The sequence below is a fragment of the Protopterus annectens genome, chromosome 2.part2 (assembly GCF_019279795.1).
Source record: "Protopterus annectens isolate FY-2018-M chromosome 2.part2, PAN1.0, whole genome shotgun sequence".
Classification (NCBI taxonomy): domain Eukaryota; kingdom Metazoa; phylum Chordata; order Ceratodontiformes; family Protopteridae; genus Protopterus; species Protopterus annectens.
Window position 1 is genome coordinate 164,380,588 of NC_056730.1, and position 23,906 is coordinate 164,404,493.

Here is a 23,906-nt window from a genome sequence, read left to right on the forward strand (position 1 = left end):
TGGCCACTGTCACTGTATGTCATCCAGCAAGAGCATATAGTCATCTGTGAAGCAGTGATTTTATTTTGTCTTGTACTTCCACTTCACGTACGACCTTCTGTACTTCCCATGTAGGCCCGCAGTAAGAACAAACTTGGCAACACTGGGCAACCTTTTTTGTACATCTTTTCAAATGGTCCTTTCCTGACCTAGCTTCATTAACCATTACCCTAATCCATGAACTTTTTGTATAAGCCATAATTCCATTGATCCACCTACCTTCTTCAGAATCTTGCTGGAAACCTTAAATAGGTAAACCCACCTTATGCTGTCAAGTGCCTTCTTAATATCCATCAAGGCCGCTCCACCCTTCCCTTCCCCTTTGATTCAGCCCACCCATTAAAATTAATTTGTAATCTCCCATGAACTGTGGACTGCTTTCCCTTTATAAAACCTTAACTCTGGTAATATCTCATCTTTTCTACTTTTTTATTATATTTCTTTATTAAAAATAATATAACAGGTGCAAATTTAACAATGAGAACATAAAAATAATAAAACACAACAGTGAAAATAAACAGCTGTAACCAATAAACTTCAAACCACAAACAGCTCTATCACTGGTAGCTTGACGGGAACTGAGTAACCGTTTTAGGGTCTTGAGTTCCATTTTAATATGCTCCAACTCCTGTTTTTTTGTTGTTGTTGTGTGGCCAGGGAATGATAGGCCTCCATCTTTGCTGATATGACTGTCATCCTTTCAGAGAAGATTAGTAGTTGCTCCTCAGCAAATGACCTCTTGAATTGATCCATTATCAATTCCTGAATGGATGTATTCATAAGGCTGTCACCATGTGAGATCTGATACAGGACACTATTGACAGAAAATGTTATAATTTGCCCAGGCATGAGGGAGCTCAGTTCCTATTTGCCTATCTTGGCTCAGATCAGCCACACCCTTTCTCTTTTGTACTTTTTATTATCCTTGTGAATATCATGGCATCAGCATGATATAATGAGATCATTTGATAGTTCTGTACACCCACCTTTTCTCCTTTCCCTTTATTTAGCACCTTTGTCTATTGTGTCATGAAATGCCACCACCAGCCCTGTTTCTCCTTGCATTCCCATGTGCTCATAAAGCTTCACTAGGAAAATATCAGAAGCCCCTTCCTTTCCTTTCTTCAAATATCAAATACACTCCACTACTTCCTGACACTCAGCCCTCTATTCAAGTCACCCATTTTTCTGTTATGACTTTCTCCTTGCATATTACAATTCTGTAACTCAACCTTTTTGTGACAGTCATGCAGCCTTTGTAATACTTCCTAAATGCATAACATATCCCCATAGAGGTTGTTAGCACACATTTACTTGACAAGTTCATCCTCTTCACCCATAGCTTTCATTGCTGATCTTTCAACCTCTTACATAATTTCATATCCACCTCACTTTACCCCCACCATTCTGTCCCCTTCTCTCTACCACCATCTGTACCTCTGTGTCCCACTGCTAATTTTGCAGCTGTGAAATGTTTTGCTGCCTGTGTGAAAGCACGTATCCTAGGGCATGCTCTTTTTCTTTCTTGTATACACTTTCTCCTTGCATGCAACCAACATTGCATCAGGGAGGGGAGGTTGTGCAAATGGGTCCATGGTGGAAAGGGGTGTGATGATCTGCAGGCAGCAACAGCAAAATAATATGTATATGTTTTCCAGGTAAAAGAAAAGTTTGCATGGGTTGCAAAACACATGAAGTACAGTACTACTTTAAAATGAGAGTGTACCATTTTTGAAGGAGGTGATAAAAATAAAATACTTCACATTTAGATGGTAAAATATGTACTTGAAGAATTGTAGCAATAAAGCAGTGTCAGTGGCACAACAAGTAGCACACCCACCTTTGATGAAGAGAAGGGTGGGTTCGATTCCCACACACAAATTGATTACTGACAGTGTAGTACAGCATGGGGGAGGGGTTCTGCATGCCTGAGCATGTCATCCTTTAGATAAAAAAACAAGGCCCCATTTGCTTGAGTTGGTGGTAGCTCAGGTGGATGTAAATGATCCTTTTAGCAACTATTGAAAAGAGTAGAAGTTTCCTGATGCCCTGGCCAATTTCCCCCTGAAAAGAGGCTGCTAGCCTAGTGGAACTAAGCCTGTCAACAAAGGATAAATAAAAATGTGGAACTCATCAAAGATAATTGTCTTTTAGATAGGATCATATCGAAATGGAGATTTTGAAAACTGTTACATATGATGCTCTGGTTTTCTTTCACGTAGGATCATCTGGAAATAGAAGTCATACTAACTTAACTAACTTTCATTTGGGCTCACTGAAGAATAATCAAGCTAGAGAATTTAATATGTAAGACTTTCATGAACTGTGGATGTTACCATACCATTTAGCATAGGAGGCTGAATGTGTCTGTTATTCAGTTCTGAGATAATTCTTGCAAACAAATCATATTACTACAAGTTTAGCAAGTTTACAATCCTTCATATTAAGAATGAGAGCTAATTATGCTTCTGGAAATTGAGAACTGCTTTGTAGCATGAAATGGCTGATATTTTTCTAAGTACCTGAATTTTCCATTTTTGTTTTCAGACACATGTAATTTTGAGAAGAAAATAGTTATTGCTGGCAACCATGACTTATCTCTTGATAAACAGTACCTTGAGGAGGGCGGACTGTACTGCAAGTTTATGAATCTGGACCCTGGTTTTGATGCTGTGTCCCTGGTGAGTAACAGCTGCACATACCTACAAGATTCCTTCACGACTGTTCAAGGATTGAAGATCTATGGATCTCCTTGGTAGGTAATCAAAGAAATATTTGGATAAAAACATAGCTATGTAGGCCAGTTTCATTGACAACATTCTCTTCACTTTGAATCTATAGTGCTAAGGTTCCTTTTGAGTCAAAGAACAATGTATGAAAGCTGATTATTGTCTCCTGCAGAAATATTAACTAAGCCCTTTACACCTCACTATTTTCAAGAAGACTGTCATCCTTATCCCACTCTTTATGAACATTTTTGATCCCTGTATATAAAGAGATGTTTTTCCAAGTGATCTGACATATTCTTATGAAAACTTCAGGGAACAAAATGGGACAGTTGCTTGTGAACACCAATAGTTTGTGCTACTGTTTTCAGAAGCAAAAGAATAATTGCAAGTTTTAATGAAAATTTATTTTTTTAATGACATGTTCAAGCCCGGCAACTAATAAGAGTGAAACTCTCACTTTTTAATAATGATATATGGTCCTTATAGGTGTGATATCAGTAAAACCTCTGTATGTTTCTGTTTTGATATATTTTATATTTGTTAACCTGAACAGAAAAGATATTTTCATTTTTCCTGTAAACACAGATTCAGAAACGTTCCATTTTTCCTTTAAATCATTAACTCCAATGGAGCTCAGGAAGTTTGCACTGTAACTTGCAATGTGTGCAGCCTAAGTCTTTTGAAAGAATCAAATTATGTACTCACGTCAAACAAATTTTCATATTTCTGGAACCATAGGGGTTATGATGATGGCAAGCTCTTCTGCACAAACTATTTTTATAATGGTAGCATTCTTTACGTTCTAGGTCTTAAACTGAATTTTATAAGTCACAGTAAACACAGTAACTATTTCATTTGTAATATTTTGTAAGCAACTTACAATATATCAGCAACCAATCAAGTTACACACATCCTGTCATGCAGCATTTTATTCATCTAGCTGAGAGCTTTCATATGAGGCTAAGGAGTTCTGTCTGTGTTACTTGGTTGTGTCATAAAATCAATGGTTAATATCTATTTAACTGCACTAGACAGAGGTCAAACATTAATGCAGTTGAGTTTGCCATTGTCTAAGCTTTAAGGTTAAATCTTTTAAAGCCTTGTACATAGGATGGTTTTGGAATTATTGTTGCAAATATGAACAAGCAATATTTGACACCTAGAGGTGTCAGTAGAAGCTAGCTGCAGATACACCTGGAGGCGTCACTTGGATGTAATATTAAACACAGATTCAGAGACAGTGTAATGTGTTTTGAGAAATAGCACAAAAAGTGAGAATATTCAGTCTGTGGTCACTTCAGTTGTTGCTCAATCAACAACTCTTTTATTAAGTGCCTATAGTTTAAAAAATGGCCAAAAACTTTTTGCCAAACCTGCAGCCCCTAACTTAAATATGTCTATTCCTAAAGCACATAGCAGCGGAGAAAAGAGAAATGTCCACTGTTGTCAAAGTTGTTTTGGCTGAATTACTTCAGTCTGCCACCTCATCAACCTAATTACATGTTTCTGAGTGCTCACTATACCCAGGAAAATAGCTCAGTCAGCATCATGTGCAGATGACCTCATAAAAATATACAAATCAGAATGATGTTATGAAACCGAGAGCAAGTAGTAAATGTAAATGAGAATAAAATATATAAAAACAGTGTGATAAATCACTTCAGGTAGTGAATTTATGCATTGTCATTTCCTGATGCACAGATAAGCCAGATATGTTAACATGCCAGCATGTACATTAGAACAATGGCATTTTGTTAGGGACAGTTCTGATAGTCAATGTCCATGACAGTGTGCATCATCACCCAACACACTGCAGATAGATCTGACCATGCCTGACCTACAAACTTCCATGAGAGGCACATAATTGAGCTCAGTCATGTGGACAGACACACCATCCTGCAGTTTGTAGATGTGTGTTGTCCTGTCACGAAATTGTTTGGGATGCATTGCATACCACCCCTGTGTAGACTAAGGTATATGCAGGACTGACCACCCTTGTTATGGGGTCCTTCAGTAGCTATTAGGGACTTGGTGGATGTTGTACAGGCATCTGCCTTAATAGTGTGACACCAGATCCTTGGTGTTATGCTGCAGAATGTGGAGGAGCATATGTGGTTTCCATATATTGTAGAGGAGTGACACTGCTTTGTGAGCATCCTTTGAAATGGCACAATTCCCTGAAGTTCTAGGGACCATTGTCTGCAGACTCAGCAACATTATGGCTTTGCCAGGTCCATAAGTCATTTGGAAGGATTTCCACTCCAATTACCAGGTGATATGCATTGCATTGCAGTATTATTTTATATACAGTGTGTCTGCACATACTCCAGTAGTTCCCACAATTCCCCCCATTTGGCATATGTCTGACCTGTACCTGTGGTTCTTTCAGGATGATTTCCACAGTAACATTTCATTGGTAAGAGTACTCAATCCCACTAGTAAGCTAGAGAAACAACCAGCAGGTGTGTTGTATGGCATCCCCTCATGACACTGTCCTCTGTTATGTTTTGTAGTTGATCCTGGATACATCAGGGAACTATGGCTCACAAAATCAAAATGCAAAACCCACACAGCATGACTGAGATGTCATATAGCTCTGCACTATGTCAAACAATTAGGCATGGTTAAGCATGTGTTCACAGTGTTGAAGGCCCACTTCTTTTAACTAGATTCCTCTGGTGGTGCTCTGTTGTATGCTCTGGAGGCTTGCAGCAAGATATCTGTTGCCTGAGCAATGCTCACAATATGCTGTTATAAAAATAGCCAGAGCATGGGTCCACCACTGAAGGGCCAGACAGACCAAAACTAGTGGCAAAAGGAGGTGTCAGGTGAGTAGTCACCCGGATGAACTTGGCTGTAGGGTTAGTCCCATGCAAGGCTAAGGCAGGCACAATACACTGCAGCACTAACAAAGAAATGGTGCCTGGTCTACAACTATGTGCAGGAATAAAGACAAAAATTATCAAAATTGACGCATGCTAGAGCAATAAACCCAGGCTATGCAGCATAGTGCACTAACTGGCCACTCCATGCATTAGACATTACCTAACCCATTTAGCACAGAGGGGTGGGCAGAACGTAGTTGTCATCATTTCCATAGATGGAATGGGGCACAGTGACTGAGATCATCCATGGCTACATAGGTGGAAGGGGAGAATGACTAGGGGATGTGGAAGAGCTATTGTGTTACACATTTGGGTAATGGGGCAAGCTGAGTACACTGTGCAGAGGGGTAGAACTTCTTTCAGTGGGACATATGGCCAGATGTTGTGGATGCATGCACAGTACTTGGAACACAGCTGCTAGGAGGCACAGCTGCTGTAGATTGTGGAGTCCTGCTGCAGATGTGGATGATTCAGGTGGGAATAATGCAGACTGTGGATTGACTCTGCTATGTTTTATATCCCCTTCATAAAACAGCACTTTCAGCAAAAGCCTCTGACAAGGATGATATAGAATTTTGGGACTGTGACTACATAGCTATGTAATGTAGAAGATTGCTATGGAGTTTACATATGTGAGGGTGGTCTCATATTGCCACTGCAGGTTCGCCATTTATAGTTGGCAAAGAAGTGGCACTATGTGACCTTGAGGAACCTTTCCAGTGGGGTGTACTCAGTGGAGAGAGAAAAGTGGTAGTCATGAATATAGGTACATCCATGACAGGCAGAACCATGAAACTTCCAGAGGCTGTAAAAACTGCTAAATTACAGTTCAGACTTCAAAGGCTGGGTACGCTCCAGGTGTGTATGATCCATAGCTATTTGCAGGCATTGAAGGCCCTTTCATATGTTAGCATTCTTGGCATGCAGTATAATATTCACCCCCACCATGGCATTGGTGACTTCAATATGGGCCTAGATCACTGTCCTGTGCTTTTGTTGGTTTATGCCAAGTGTGACACCTATTTTGAGAACTGTGCAGGAGGTATGGCAGTGATGTCCATTGGCACCCCTCTCCAAATTGCTGTCTTCATGCCCTTTGGTGGTACCACTGCCCACTGCATGAGCAGGGGGCAACCATGAGTCATGTGTTGGCTTGCCAGGAATGTCCTGTTCTTCCACACCTAGTAGAGAGACAGACAAGTTCTACAGGTAAGAACAGCTGTGTCAGTGGATGTGAGTGGTGGGTGTCCTCCACTATAACCATTGTTGAAAGTCGCATTGTACTGTTAGTCTGTGCCATGAGTAGATCCCATCATTGTCATGCTCTAGAAATAAACTGACATCAAGCATGTCCAATCCCATTATAAATGACACTGTAGTTATTGCACCGGTGAAGGCAAACAGAAAAGCACCCATATGTAGAAGTGACAATATGGGATAATCCCACATTCCAGTGTTACAACAGCAGTTCCGGCTGCATATTACGCACAGAATGAAGCTGTACATACCTTGCGGTGGGTGCTGTGGTGCCAGAATCCTGATCATGCCTTTGGGAGAGAGATGGTGATGCACACAACAAGACGTCACCTCCCAGACAAGCAGGAACAAGTTGCAAATAGTAAATCCTGTAAAGTTGTAAAGTACGAATCCAAAAATACGTATAAAATAACGCTTTTATTTGTAATAAAAAAACAGCGTTTTCGCCGTAGTAACACCACAGCTTCTTCAGTATGAAAACCATTTTTTAAAAAAAATGCCAGTTAAATATAGATAAAATACATGACGTATTTCATAAAATCAGACATTTAAAGAACCAGTACATTAAAAGCCACTTACTGTGGGTATATCAACTAATTAGATAGTGTTGTTTGTTAAATAACATACTGTTAAGATATTTTCTTACAGGTTACATCGGTATATATTCATAATAAACAACTTAACACTAATATCACCAAAACTACTTGTGAATACTATAATATTATAAAGATGTAACCCTTTGGTGTGAAGTCCAAATTAACCACTGTGAGTGTCCAGTGGTAAATAAACTAAACTATTGTATCCTATGTATTGTTGTGAAACCTCCCTAATTTTGGCATTTTTTATGAAGAGTATCAGTTAATAAAGTGTAAAATAAATCAATAAAGGTAGTTTTGTGTGTTATTTTAATTAATAAAGAAATGTAATGTGATCCACATGATCAATTCTTTCATAACCATTACCACTTAGTTATTAGCCAAAAATTCATTATGTTAATGGGTTCCTGTTATGTTTTTGTCTCAAAAAATTTTTCATTTTTAATATGCAGCTGATATTGCAACTTTCATTTAATCCTGGAAAGCAGAAAGAGTTCAAACGTATCTGCCATTCCAGTTCACGGACCTCTAATAAGGTGTTAACGGGTCCCCCCCCTCAAAGTATGTGGTACTGAGTCTATAGCTGTGAAGTTAAAACTATGTCCTTCATGTTTCTCATAGTGTTTTGCTAGGGCATTATCGCATTTTTTTGTTCTTATTGCGTATAAATGCTCATATACCCTATCATGAAATCTACGATCAGTTTTACCTACGTAATATGCTTCACAGCAATTACATAGTGCTAAATAAACTATAGACTTAGAGTACAGTTAAGATTGCAGTTAATGTAATACCTATTCCCGCTTTCTTGGACAGTACTGCAGTTATTAATATGATGACAGTATTTACAAAAACCAACTGTTTACATCCCTTCATTTTGATATTATTGTTAGATTTATTATTACTTTCAAGGATGGACTTCAAATTCCTCCCTCTCTTGTATACAAATTTAGGTCTATCACCTAATTTTTCAAATAATTCTTCATTATTTAGTATGTACTGCCAATTCTTCATTAAAATTAGTTGAATATCCAATGAATCACTATTAAATGTAGATATAAAGCTAATTTTAAAAGCATCAACACTCTCAAAGGCATTATTATTACTTGTATTCTCTAGTGTAGTGTTGGTTTTACCCGTGTCAGTAGTCAATGTAAAAACTTCAGTTACAGTTATTCTCTTTTTAAGAAGAGGAAAATAAGTCCCATTCAATCTTTTATTGTCAACTTCATGCAGAAGTTCTAAAAACAGATCTAAGGAGTAATCTCTGCTTATGAACATATTTTCAAGTTTTTTACATTCATCATAAAAAGCTATTTCTCTATTACACATTCTGGCTGCTCTTATGAGCTGTCCTTTAATAATAGCTCTTTTCTGTTTGTAAGGATGTGAGCTTTTAAAGTATAATAGAGAATTACAGTATGTTGGTTTTCTATGTATTGTAGAAATGTATTCAGAGTTGATATTGCCCTTAGATAGTTTTACATCTAAGTAGTCTATTTCAATAGTAGAAAAAGTGAAAGTGAATTTCAAAAAGGGGGTAGAATTGTTGCAATATTCTACTAAGTTCATAGCTTCATCTACATCTCCATCAAATAAAATGAAGATGTCATCCAGGTACCTAGTATATAGTTTTATTTTCTCCTTGTTGGCATTGTCAAATAGATACATTTTTTCCCAGTACGCCATGAAAAAATTGGCGACCGTGGCCCCGCAGGGTGACCCCATTGCTACGCCTTGTGTTTGTAAATATACTTTTTCGTTGAAAATAAAATAGTTAGATGTCAATATTATATCCAACAATTCAGAGACTATATCTATCTCATTTTTTACTGCTCCCAAGTCCTCAAGCATGAGAGAAACCCATTCCACTGCTTCTAGATGTGGTATCGATGTATAAAGATCGACCACATCGATCGTAAGAAAATTATAAGAATTCTCAAACACCATGTTATTCATACTACTAAGAAAGGACCATGAGTCCTTACATATATGAGGTATCAATCTCAAGTATTTAGCTAGAATCCTTTCTACTAATTGTGCACAAGGATAAGTAATCGAAAGGCGGCCATCGATTAATGCACGTAGTGGCGGGTTATATAAATCTTTATGTATTTTCGGAACACCGAAAATCACAGGATTTTTAGACATGTTAATATCGATATAGTTAAATGTGTCTATATCAATTTTGCCTTCTATGAACATGTCTCTAAAGTAACCTCTTGTCCTTGTTTTTGACATGTTTAGTTCATTAACCGATGACAGAGTGTACGCTGGACCAGATAGTATACATTCCATCTTTTCAATGTAGGAGTGGTTGTCAAAAATGACCAAACCACCTCCTTTATCTGGTTTGATGACCCTAGTTGCCGAGGCACAAAGTTGCTTAAGGCATTCTTTTTGTTCAATTGTTGTATTGTAATTCACTTGTCTTTTTATTGGCCCAGCTTTTTGCCCTAAACTCCTTATGTCAATCTCACATGATTTTTCAAAAGAAGCTAGTACAGTATGTAAAGGAGGATTAAACGTACTAGCTAGTTTAAGTTTATGATCTTGTGTGATGTTAGTATTGCTAAAAAGAATATTCATATTAAGTTTCCTTACAAAACATTTTAAATCAATGATGGTCCTAGGAATGTTACATTTCCTTGTAGGGACAAAAGTGTTACCATAAGCAAGTAACTCAATTAAACAAGGATCTAACTGCACACTAGAAAAATTATAGATTTTAAAGTCACCTTTCTTGTTAGTCAGTATAGTCAAGTTGTTAGTATAAGTATTGTCCATTGTCATTGTTTCAGATACAGCTGGTACAGCGTTAAGAATTGCAGTGGAATTACTACAATTAGCAGAAGTAAAAGATGTTAATATCTGGTTTTGTTCCATTTCTTCTGCTGAGCTTTGGAGTTCCGTGGTCCTAAAAAACGACCATTATTAAAGTTATTGTTGCAATTCGACTGCCTATTGTTAACGTAATGGGGGGGCCCATTTTTATTAACTTTTTCCTGTATTCTGTTGCTTCATCTTAAAGTTGGTATATCCGTACCTTCATGGTCGTAGTCAGAGTTGTTCGTGTTAGAAGAAAAGTTCTGGTCCTGTCTCCCATTCGTTAAGTCTTTAAAAGCAGTATTAATCTGTCCACTTAATTTTACGTACGCTGTATTGTTAGAATATGCTGTTCTGTCCCTCATTAGCTTTTTATTCTTAGTAGCTTTAGATTTTTCGATAAATAAGTCTATACTTGTAAAGGTCCGAGTGTAATCGAACCTATAACGTTCAAAATCTAAATCATTCCTAAGTATTGTATCCAAGTCAGAAACTTCCTTAGTCAGTTTACTAATTTGAATGTTATAATATTTTATCAAGACATCAAGGAGCTGTAAACCTTGTGCATCAAAAAGTAATGTCAGCTCCTTGTTAAAATCAGGGTCAAAAAATAGTCCTGTTGGACAAAAAGATGACCTTAACCCCTTAGGGATCAATTTTTCAAGTTGACATTGTCTGAAGTATTGTACTTCTAGTTGTAGTCTTTTTAACTTTAAAAGGCTAGTATCAAATTTCTTCAAATTATCGACAATAGTGTCATTACTTACTGATTTATTAGCAGAGTTCGTGGCCAATGGTTCCTGTCCTGGAACAAACATCATGTTGTCCATGTTGTTAATCCATTCATTCACTTTAGGGGCTCCTGGTACATCATGGTGTTGCTGGTTAAAACTCATTTTAAAACTTATTTAACAAACAACACTATCTAATTAGTTGATATACCCACAGTAAGTGGCTTTTAATGTACTGGTTCTTTAAATGTCTGATTTTATGAAATACGTCATGTATTTTATCTATATTTAACTGGCGTTTTTTTTAAAAAAATGGTTTTCATACTGAAGAAGCTGTGGTGTTACTACGGCGAAAACGCTGTTTTTTATTACATATAAAAGCGTTATTTTATAATATTTTGGATTAAGTACTTTACAACTTTACAGGATTTACTATTTGCAACTTGTTCCTGCTTGTCTGGGAGGTGACGTCTTGTTGTGTGCTTCAACGGTTTGTATTTTTTGTGGAGAGAGATGGTGATGTTTACAATCAGCATGCTCACACCAGTAGTGCACCACCAAGTCTTACTAATGTATCAGCCTGGTACATCCCTGAAAGAGACCCATAGTTTTGCCACCAGTTCAGCTTCCACACCCATGCCTTGAACAGGCATCAGTGTCCTCTTTCTGTTGCCAGACAGTGGTACTAGGAACAGGGTGGTCAGTGATGTTGGACTTTCACCTGTGATAATTCTCTGTCATGCAGTGGCTTGAGATTTTGTGCAGGCATATGATGTCATATAAGTGGGTTTGTGGTGCACCTGCTGTGCTGATATATTGTAGTTACTAATAACACTGATATCCATAATGAGTTCTAGCCACACAGGTTGTTTGAAGGTTCTGACATCCTTGTAGATGCTTAGAATGTACCACTGTTGCTCATATAGAGCCTGCTATACACCTCTGTATCTGCTTGATAGAACTTTTCTAGCCACTGCCACTTTTTCTGTGCCATTTAAATACCTATAGATGGGGATATACATCCTGTGGTCACTGCATGGGCACAAATATTCCTCCTACCAATTCTACCAGTCAATTTCACATACTACAGCTGTGTTATGTTTGCTGTACTGTACTTTCACAGGCTGTGTTCCCATAACATTCCTGGTGGAACAATGTGGACTTGGAATGTAGTGTAGCATGTAGCTTGTGCTGCATCTATATGTACCTGTGTCCCAGAAAATATATTCACAACATGAAACATTTAGCATTTGTGCTTTTCCCACCCCCTCCCATCTCTGTGTATGACAAATGAACTCCTGTAACAGAGAGTGTACTTCCAAACATTCCTATCTGACCGTGTTGACACCCGTCATGGCTTATCTAACAATCCCTGTGATTCAGCTGTTCATTTGATGAACTATGTATGGTTGTATGTATGTTCTCAGTCTCCTTACCCACCTCCCTGTTGTCAGTCCCACTGTCTTTGCAAGATGCTGTTGAGCAGTCCCTCCACTACAATACACAGCTTGTATCCCCTATGCAGCACACTCAATTATTCTCTGCTGGCTGTGCTATTGCAGTATTGATAGTGCAAAGAGAACTGAAGTGGTGAGTGTGGCTTTTATCTCATTATGACTGGATTTGTAGCACAGCAGTTATGGTAATACGTATTTTTGCTGAAGTGTTTCTGAATCGCACATATAGTGCAGTATCTGCCCTGAAACATATTATAAGGCCCAAACCTGCTTGCACTCAAATGTGGTATGCCATAGTACAATTTATGCATGCCCTGATAACTCCATTGAAGTACCACTGTATGTGGGTAATGGGGTTTTGCAGGTAAATTGGCTGGAGGAGCAGTTACCTTTATTTCCCCTTTGCCTTATTGACTTCCTAAATAAGAAAACTGTAGATGTAATCCCTTTCCAGGATATTGCCATAGTTCTACTGTTACATTTGCACTTAATCTTCCCAGATCACAGTAACAACATCATAGTATCAGTTTCCTAATGGGAGCCCCTGTTCCTCTACCACTGTGGGAAGTGATAAAGCTGGTCAGTCAGATTGTTGAATCATGAACGATATGAGCATGAGCTGGTTGCAGTATGTAAACAGTATTTTAGTAAGTGTTGTTTATGATTTGTAGGTGAGATTTAAAGTTTGTATATCTTAGCAAGTCTTGGATAAGCAGCTCTTGAGTACCACTGTGTGCTACTGTAAGATTTTCCAAGTGTATACAAAAGTTAACTAGAATATTCTGGCATGCAAATAATGATGGGGTTAAGTTTTTTTGGTACACAAAGCTTGAACAGTTAATGCTGAAGAATTATAATTTGATTTAAATACATATTCAAATTAGCCCATAAAAAGTATTAAAATTGATAGTGTGGGGTGCTGTTTTTTTTAGTCATATGCCTATAAACTCTCATATGATTACTTTGAAAATGTTAATGTAATATCAGTACAGAAAAGTAAATTAGGTCACAGTTTATTTAATTTGTTCATTGTGATTTTTCAGTTTACAGGTTTTATAGCCTAGCTTGAGGGTTACTTGTTGCCATAGGCGATATTCTTTGTACAAGTCTGGACATAGTTTCCCTTGGGACACTCAAGGCTATTTGCAGCTGCATAGCAGTGATTCCTTCTATTTATTGACTGGGAAAGTCTAACTAGGAAACACTTCAAATGCAAGTCTTTGGAATGTGGGAGAAAACTGGAACACCCGGAGGAAACCCATGCAAATGTAGGGAGGACATGCAGACTCCACACAGAAGACACCCCAGCTGAGCATCAAACTGGAGGCCCGTTTGCTGTGAGGTGAGAATGTTAGCTGCTGCACCACTCCTAACTCTAACTTGTGTTAATTTAGGGGACTCTAACTTATATGTCCCCCACTCCTGTCCCTCAAGTTATCATATGTTACTGAGATGTGCTGCAACTTGCAAATGTGCAGTGAAGTGTGTGTTGATGTTGGATCTGAAGTAGTTGACTTCATTCATTCTGCACATATGGGATGCGGATCCGATTCGGATCCGAGCTGGCAAAAACTTTTCAAGCATCAGCTCCGAGCTCCAAGCTCCTCCCCTACCTATATTACCTCACTTCCTCCTATCTAGCCCCAGATCTCGTTTGCCGCTGTATGAGTCAGCATTGTGGTCTCTGAGCTGTTAGCTAGGTGGGAAGGTTTTCAGTACTTTTTGCTATTTGGTGAGTGTGAATTCCTTCCCTTTTTCCTCCCTTACATCGCGTTGGTCGTCATGTTAAATAAAAAAAAAAAAACAAAAGAAAGGTTTTCAGTTTTTAGTTGTATTCTCTAGTGGTGGTGTTGTGTTCTGATTCCCACCTAGGCCCATCCCAGTTTAGTGTGTGTGTGTGTGTGTGTGTGTGTGTGTGTGTGTGTGTGTGTGTGTGTGTGTGTGTGTGTGTGTGTGTGTGGTCCATTTAGGGCTTTTTTTCTGTCATTGTTATGGCTGAACAGACTAAGGTTCTCTTCAAAAAGTGCACAGAGCGTGGTCATAAGCTTTCTCCAGCCGATGGCCACACTCTGTGTGTTCTACGTTTAGGGGTCGCCCATCTGTCAGTATCCTGTGACATTTGTTCAGGGTTCAACCCAAGGGCATTGAAGGATCGTCGGGCTAAGCTTGTGGCCAAAGGCTTGCTACCTGCTTCTGCCCTGGAGTCTGCCTCGGTTTCCTCTCCAGCCAGTGACTGGGTGCGGACAGGGACTCAACCTCCCACCAGGCCTGCTTCTTCGGAGTCGTCCCAGAGAGGTAGGGACAAAAGGGAGAAAGAGAGGCACCATAAAGATAGAGACAGGCCCAGGAAAAGGTTTCCGGACAAGGAGTCTTTTTCCAGTCCCTCCGCTAAGATATCTAGGTCTCGTTCTCCTCGGCTTCACTCTCCCCGTTTCTCGCCAGAGCCGACGGAGTCATCAGAGCCGAGGCACTCCCCTCTGATCTGACCCAGACCCGAGTCGGTTGCTTCCTCTAGATTGACTCGGAGTGTATCCGAACTTGATATGGACAGGCTGATGAGGACGTTCATCCTGAACCAGATTCAGATGGGGGTCTTACCAGGACCTTCTCCCATTGGTGAGGGTTCTTCTTCTGCTACTATGTTCAACCCTATTGCTCTTTCCCTGATCCAACCCAATGCTTTGGGGTTTTCGGGTCCGAGACCTTTTGGAGCCGTGGGGTCGGCGCCGATGATTTTCGTTTCCTCTACACCGGCCGTCCCCTTGAGTTCCTTGGATCCGATTTCAGATCCATGGGACTCTCAGAGCCGTGGTCAGGGAGTCGGATCTGAGAGTCGGGATCTCGTTCTTTTGGATCCCACCCTCGGCGCCCGGACTACCCCGCAGCCGGCTCCAGGTTCCAGCTTCGGTGCCGGGGAGAGCTTCTTCCTTATGTTCCACGGAGGCGTGCTCTCCATTGGCATTCAGGGCAGTGGAAAGGGTCCTCTCCCAGGGGTTGAGACCACAGCTCACATCCTGGGATCTGGCCCAGACCCCCCAAGTTTGGATTCTGCTCCCTTTGCCCTGTCTCAGAGACAGCCCATGCAATGGCAGCCCCAGGTCGTTCCTCTCAGGAACCCCCGGAGGCTTACGAATCCTCTCCAGAGAGTCACACTGGAGAGGAACCTCATAAGCGTAGGTGCAAGAGGAGGCACTTGGGACTCCCCTGAGTCCATTACCACTAATACAGACTTGGATGAAGGAGAGGGTTCCCCCAGATCACCTCCCGAGGATGTCTCGTTTGGAGACATTATGGACATCCTCCTCCAAAGAGGAGGTTGGTCAGCTCCCAAACCCTCTGCAGATGAGTCCGTATTCCTGGATGTCTTTGGCACAAACCCATCTACTTCCTGGGTCTCCCCACCAGCTGACCCTTTGGCAGACCTCATCACCACTAGGGCATGGAAGAATCCTGACACCACAGAGCCTATCCCCAAAAGGCTAGACAAAATTCTTTCCCCACCATCGGACAGGCAGGCATGGTCCAAGGGAGCCCTGGTAGATGCTTTGGTGGTCGCAGCTGCCACAAGGAAGGAACTAGCACAGGAGAGTTCCTCGGTTCATCCACCAGACAAGGAGTCCAGGTCGATGGATCGTTTTGGGAAGCACATGTACTCGTCAGCAACATTTTCTATTCGTGCACTGAATTACTTGGCACATGTCATTCGACTGCAGTGAGTCCAGTCCTTTACTGCCAAGATGACTACGCTGAAATCAGTGACTAATACCTCTATGCGTTTCCTCTCTCATGCCATGGAGGGTGCCGTAGAGCTGCAGGTACAGGCGTTGCTTTGAGGCGACACGCCTGGATCAGGCAGTGTCAATTTGCGGACCCCTTTAAGGCATCTTTCATCAATGCCCCATTCGATGGATCATCCCTCTTTGGGAAGACTGTATGTGACACACTAACCCAGAGTGAGAAGGACGGAAAGACTTTGTCGGCCGTCGGAATCCGCTTCTCTAACCCTCAGAGGTCCTACTCCAGGAACCAAAAAGGGGCAAAAGAAGATGTGGTTCCGGAAATCACAGTCCTTTCATGACACTCAGGAGTATTTGTCCCCTAGAGGCCGAGGGGGACAAGATCGATGCCATCCCAGGGGCAGAGGGAGTCCCAGAAACTTCAGGTCTAGGGCACCTTTTTCCGACAGACCCGCTCAACAACCCTGAGGGGTTGCCCGGTTGCTCTACTCTGGAGGCAGTCGGGGGAAGATTTTCCTTACATCCAGTGGCATGGGAGTCCATTACTGCAGACCGCTGGGTGTTAAACATCATATCCAGAGAATATTCTATCCCCTTCATCTCACATCCCATATCTCCAGCTCGCCTCCCAGATGCCCCGCCCCCTCACAGGGAGGACGCAGCTTTAGAGGTTTTGAAGCTGTTACAAAAATGAGCCATCGAGCCGGTCCCCCCCAGATCTAGGCTCAGGCATCTACTCCAGGTTCTTTTTAGTGCCAAAGACGATGGGGGACCTCAGGCCCATTCTGGACCTGTCTATCCTCAACCTGTCGGTAGAAAAACAAAAATTCCAGATGGTCACTCTACAGTCCATTCTACCGTTTCTGAGAGAATGTGACTGGATGTGCTCGTTAGACCTTCAGGATGCTTACTATCACATCAAGGTCCACAGGAGGTCCAGGAGGTTTCTCCGCTTCCGGCTAGGGGCCAGTCATTTTCAATTCAGAGCCCTACCCTTGGGTCTCACCACAGCTCCCAGGGTGTTCACCAAGGTTATGGCAGTCATAGCAGCTCGCCTGAGACTTCAGGGCATTCGGGTATTCCCCTGCCTAGACGATTGGATCTTCACTGCATCCACCAAGCATCTCCTGTATCATGCCCTACACTACTTCCTTGGTCTGGCTCACAAGTTAGGCATCTCGATCAACCTCAACAAGTCCCACCTGACTCCAGTTCAGATCATAGACTTCATCGGAGCTCGGTTGGATTTGATTCAATCAAAGATTTTTCTCACTCCGGAGAGGATAGCGAATCTCAGATTCCATGTTTCCGTGATCTTGGATCACGCAGTCGTCACAGCAATCAATGTTCTCAGGGCACTGGGTTCCTTGGCAGCAGCAATCTCTATACTCCCTCTTGCACGTCTTCACATGAGAGTCCTTCAGTGGAATCTGGCAGTCCAATGATCCTAGCTAGACCTTCCGATGAGTTCCCACATCCGTATGAATCGGGCATGCAGAAGGGCACTTCTGTGGTGGCTTCACTCTGTGGACATATTTGTGGGACGCAGCTTTTTAGCCCCTCAGGCTCAGGCCATGGTGACCATGGGCGCTTCCCAGTTCGGGTGGGGGGGCATTTCCTGAGAAGAACGGTCCAAGGCACATGGTCCCCTCCAGAGGCCAAGCTACACATTAATGTCCTGGAAATGAGGGCAGTTTTGTTAGCATTGAGAGCCTTCCACCCAGTCCTACCTCTGTGGATGATAGCCATTCAGTCAGACAACATGTCTGTAGTCTGGTATATAAACAAACAGGGAGGAACCCGATCCTACCCCTTTTGTCGCAAGGCCATGAGAGTTTGGGAGTGGGCCATATCCACCAGCCGGTTTCTTGTAGCAACGCATATCCCGGGATGCTCCAACATTCTGGTGGATAGTCTCAGCAGGACTATCCTGCTTCCCTATGAGTGGTCCCTGAAACAATCAGTGGCGGAGAAGATCTTCCATGTTTGGGGTCAACCTTGCTGCGATCTCTTCACATCTCCTTCCAACACGAAGTGCAGCAAATTCTTCGCTCTGATCCCCCCTCTGGGGGATGCCCCCAGGGATGCTCTAGTCCATGCTTGGCCTCCCGAACTACTGTATGCTTATCCCCCATTACCTCTAATTCCGAAGTTCCTTCAGAGAGCTTGCCGGCTGCAGTGCAAAGTCATTCTCATAGCTCCCTTCTGGCCGCGTCAAGTGTGGTTTCCCTTCCTATGGTCTCACCTGTTGGCCCCTCCATGGGCTATAGATCCATGTCCGGATCTAATTTCTCACCCATCGGGCTTGTCCCTGCCCAACTTGGACAGTCTCAAGCTGACGGCTTGGCTGCTCCAGTTCCCATGATCATCAGGACTCCCGGACTTTCGTCTCCTGTTAAGAATATTCTGGTAGCTTCTCTTAAGGCCTCCACTAGGAAACTGTACAATAGCAAGTGGAAACGTTTTTGCGTTTGGGCCTCTCAGCCCAATCAGAACCCTTTTACAGCCCCCGTTCTGGTCATACTGGATTTTTTGGCAGATCTTTTTTGGTCCGGCTCGAGTGCTTCCACCATCAAAGTTCAACTGGCTGCCATCTCTAATTTTCATGTGGGTGAAAATAAGGTTGTTCTGGCTTCGGCCAAACTCTGTAAAGCCTTCCTGAAAGGCACCTTTTTATTGCGACCTTCAGTTAAAGAAACAGTGCCCCCCTGGGATTTGACTTTAGTCCTTCAGGCCTTGACCTCACCCCCTTTCGAGCCAGCCAGTTCAGTTCCGATGAAGTTCTTGTCATGGAAGACAGCATTCTTGGTCGTCATCACTTCGGCTAAGAGAGTTTCTAAGTTGCAGGCATTATCCTCCTTGCCCCCCTATTTGGTTTTTCACAAGGATAGGGTTTTGTTGCACACGAACTCTTCTTTTCTTCCCAAAGTGTCTTCAGCAGCCAATATTAATCAATCCATAAATTTGCCAGTCTTCTTCCCAAATTTCCAGAACAGGGGTGAACGTAAGCTTCATTTGTTGGATGTCCATAGACAGCTTCGTTTTTACCTCCATAGGACTAAACCCTTCTGGAAGTCGGATCAATTGTTTGTCTCCTTTACTAAACCATTTTTGGGCAAAGCAGTTTCGAAAGTGTCCTTAGCAAGGTGGATCAACCTGTGTATTGTGTCTATAAGGACAAAGGGTTATCTCCTCTTGGTGTATTGAAGGCTCATTCCACTAGAGCTATGGCCACTTGTGCAGTTTTCTGGTCAAGAGTTCCATTAGATGATATTTGTGCAGCAGCTACTTGGGCAAATTCGCACACATTCATCTCTCATTACAAATTGGATCTTATTTCTAGAGGGAGAGCATCCTTTGGCTCTGCGGTGCTCAGAAATATCCTTCCATAAGGACCTCCCAGGAATTCTAGTAGCTGCGGACTCTGTCCCATATGTGCAGGATGAATGAAGTCAACTACTTCAGATAAAGAAGTTATGTTCTTACCATAATGTTCCATCTGAGTAGTAGACTTCATTCTTCTGCACTCTCCCTCCCTCCATCCCCCTCACTCTTCAGGTTATCCTGTTTAGGGTTTTTGGCTAAGTCGCTTTTTAGTGACAGCAAACTCGATCTGGGGCTAGATAGGAGGAAGTGAGGTAATATAGGTAGGGGAGGAGCTTGGAGCTCGGAGCTGATGCTTGAAAAGTTTTTGCCGGCTTGGATCCGAATCAGATCCGTATCCCATATGTACAGAAGAATGAAGTCTACTACTCAGATGGAACATTATGGTAAGAACATAACTTCTTTTTTCTCAGTAAGCACAAAAACGTGGTACTTCCCATTACAAATGTTGTTCTGTGTTTGCATTGAGTGGGGGACACAGATTCAGTACTGTGAAACTAGTACAACATGGGCTATACCAAAGATTACAAGTAGTTATTAGTGGTAATGCAGGCGTTGGCTGCATCCCAGGGTTTGCCGCTACACCCTTCAGAATAAATATACTAAACAGAAGATTCCTGTACAGAGTACATAAAGAGAATAGTTAGTTTTTCTGCATGCAAGTGCATGAATCCCCTTATATGGACAAGCAAGTAAATTTAAAGCATGTCTGTCTGCAACACAGGCTACAGGTAAACATATGGACAAAATTATAAGTAATAAAACAAATGACCTCGTACGTCTGTACGCACACCTTGTAGTAGCAGCCACAGTCATTTAGATTCCCTTAGATGTGATAGATTTGAGTCTTCCTTCAGTGACAGGACACTCCCAGTAATTTTGTAATCAGAAATGCTAAAATTGATGCCATGTTTCAAGTGGTGGGTGGAGCTTCCACCTCTTTATACAGGAGGCTTTACCTCCATATCCTGTTGCTATTTAAAATCACCTTTGAAGTCATAAGCTCATAGGACAGAAAAGGCAAATTCTTTGAAGCAACATGATTTGGCCATGTAAATAGTAATCAAATACTTACCCTGTTCACTGTTTATATTTATCAAAATCCTGTAAATCAATTGATCCCTATCCACCAAGGGTGGTGGGGCTAGCAATTCCCTCATGTGGGTCAACTCGGATAATAGTTACCACACCACAGACATAGCAACTGCAACAACTAAGGAGCATTCCTCCCCGTTCCCAGCCACCCCATGGTGGTATGCTATACTAACCGGACCATATTCCTACTGGAGAATCTATCTTTTTCTTACTCTTTTTTTATGGAATCCATTAATTCATATCTTCCCTCATCTGCAGTAACACACCTCTCTGCATTTCTCTGTACTCATTCCATCTGTCTTATCTAGCATAGTATTTATCTAGGTGCCAAAATACAGATCTTACTCTCTGATCCATCTTTCCGTACTTAATCATTTTCTGTTCTCCTTTTTTACCTCTGTCTCTCTCTGTCTTGACCATATCATATTTCTTTAATACAGTACAATATAGCCTTATTTATTTTCATGTTACTCTATCTTCCTTGTGTTCCATTTGGACCCTCAGCTTTCTTTCCTTAACAGCATTCTCCCTTGTCTTTCTTACTTTATTATTATTCTTATCTTTCCCTTCCACATTATACTGTGTACTCTTTTCTCTGCTTGGACACTTTCACTAACTCCCGTTGTATCCTCTTCATCCTAGTAGCAACTTATTTTCCCAGTTAGTGGTCCCTTTTTGCATTCACCATAAATTCAGACGTTGCTTTGACCTAATTCAAGGGCTTTGCTATATGACAAAGTTTATCTTACTGCATTTTGCAAGAAAATGCTAATCTAGGTGTTTCCTATGCATATTTAACTCCTTTCCTGTGATGGATTGGCTATTGCTGTTTGTTGACTTACAACTAAATCTAGACTCTGACTCCATTAATAGACAATACATATTTTCCTATTCCTCAGACACTTACAGTAGTCTCACTGCCATCAGACTGGCATATTTCAGTGTCAGAAGTTTGCTTAACAAACCCCTCTTTTTACATTAATCATTGTAGAGCAAAAGACAAATATGTACATAGGCAGTTAATAGGCATACAGTTTATGGGACTGTTAATAATAAAAAAAGGTACTGTTTCTCATAACGCTAACTGTTTACCTAGTAAAAATTGTGGTCGATTAAATTCTAGTCCTCTGGAAAAAGAAAGACGCTGTAATTGTAATAAAGAAGCCAGTAAAACAGGAAACCTTAAACCGGCCATTTTATCTGGCTTTAATAAAACTTTTAAACAGGACAGACCTCGTGTAACTACCGGAGACTTCTTTGTCCAGCTTAAACAGAAACATTATTCTTTTTCTGGTACAACCAGTGGTTTTGTTCACACTCAGAAAGGAAAAGACAATGTGTATAATGAGTTTAAATCTTTAAAAGACATGTTATATACATTTGAAAAAAGTTTTTTTTAAATACAAACTATGTCAATTGGAAATATGTTACTTAAATGAGTGCATAAAAGGAAAAATAGTGCCCCAGGGCCTTAGAGTTTTTAAGTTTCCTTTTGGAATTCATTATGACAAAGAATGTATTAATGAATTTACCCACATGTTTGATAGATGGGGCCTGGAATTACTTGAAAGAAGTGTATCGGTATATGAAAAAATGGAGGGGAAATTACAGAAAGAGGTTGAACACCTAAACGAGTTGATTGTTTCAGACCTATTGTTTGATCAGTACCAGGGCCTATATGATAAAATTTTAAACAGAGTTTGTAAAAAATGTGATAACCTTTTTAACAAAAAAGGTAAGAAGTTGGAAAGGGATAGAAAACAATACCTACATAGGAACGTTTATCCCACAGATAGATTAATGTTTCATCACCAAGGTAATGTAGTGCACCCTAGTAGTAGTCCTATTATTGAAAATGTTTTTAATCCTACAGACTTTGAAGTTTTAGATGAATTAGATGGCTACAATATGGAAAATGATGAGCATTTTGTTGTCCCTCAGGATTTTCCCTTACCCAGGCGCTCCAAAAGAATAGCCAATTGCAATCAGACGAACTTTTCTGCTTACAGCAAAGTAGTGCAAAAATACAGGAATTCCCCCAGATGGTAAGGGAACCCTCACCAGGTTTTGGTTTAAATGGCAATTTGCCTAAAATTCAGTACACTATGAATGGTTTTCACATTTTTAACTATACAGACAAGGAAATTACACCGGAATATTTTTCTCTCTTTTCTAAAGGGTTCAAATTCGTACCAACTAAAATTCCGGATATAGCTGACACATTACTAGAACTGCAATTATACTTAAGGAAACTTAATTTAAAATTAATACATGCTAGGAGTGAAAAGCATTATAAGCATGAAATTAATCAAATAAGGACAAGTCTTAAGAAGAATAGCACTTTTAACCCTCCCCTACATCCTCTGATTAGTACATTTGAGAAAGTTATCAGGGATGATATATATAAAATTTGGGGCAAACACAAAAAAACATGTCATAACCTTAATTATACAGAAAGGACCTTGCTTACAAATTTGAGGAATGACAGAAGTATTCGTGTTATGGTTCCAGACAAAGGTGGAGGGATTTTATTGTACAACAGTATTGATTACACTAACGTTATGCAAAATATACTGTTTAATGAAAACAGTTACTCCACATGTTCTAGAAATGAAATACATATAGCCTACCAAAGAATAGACAGTTTTTTGTACGAATACCTAATGGATCAAAGAATTACAAATACTGAATATGAATTTTTAACAAACTTGTACCCTAAAATACCGTCAATTTTTGGTATTCCTAAAATACATAAGAGTATGGAGAACCCACCCTTTAGACCCATAGTGGCGGGAGCAGGGTCCAAGACACACAATTTATCTGTGTATGTGGACAGAAAGATCAAGCATGTGGTTAATAGTTGTCCACACTTGGTTAAAGACTCCTGGGATTTTTTGGGACAGCTTAAGGACAACTTGTGGCATGCTGATTTACACCTTTTGACCATAGATGTAATTGACCTCTTTACCTGCATTCCAAAGCAAGAAGGTTTAAACTTTTTTGAGGAAACCTTATATAGTTTGTCTAATTTAAACAATGATGAGGTCAAGTTAGTTTGTGAAATAATGGAAATTATTCTAGATAACAATTTCATCTTTTTCGAGGACGAATATTACCAACAAGTCAGAGGTGTAGCAATGGGAGCAGCCTGCGCACCCACCTATTCCAAT

The 23,906-nt window shown here is 40.8% G+C and overlaps 1 protein-coding gene across 1 annotated transcript in view; it reads left to right on the forward strand.

Moving 5' to 3' along the window:
- Positions 1-23,906, forward strand: part of LOC122795579 (metallophosphoesterase MPPED2-like) — a 545,143-nt gene that overhangs the window by 242,309 nt on the left and 278,928 nt on the right. The window contains exon 3 of the mRNA XM_044063827.1: positions 2,587-2,794. Within this exon, the coding sequence (XP_043919762.1) occupies positions 2,587-2,794 (208 nt within the window). The remainder of the gene's footprint in view (positions 1-2,586; positions 2,795-23,906) is intronic.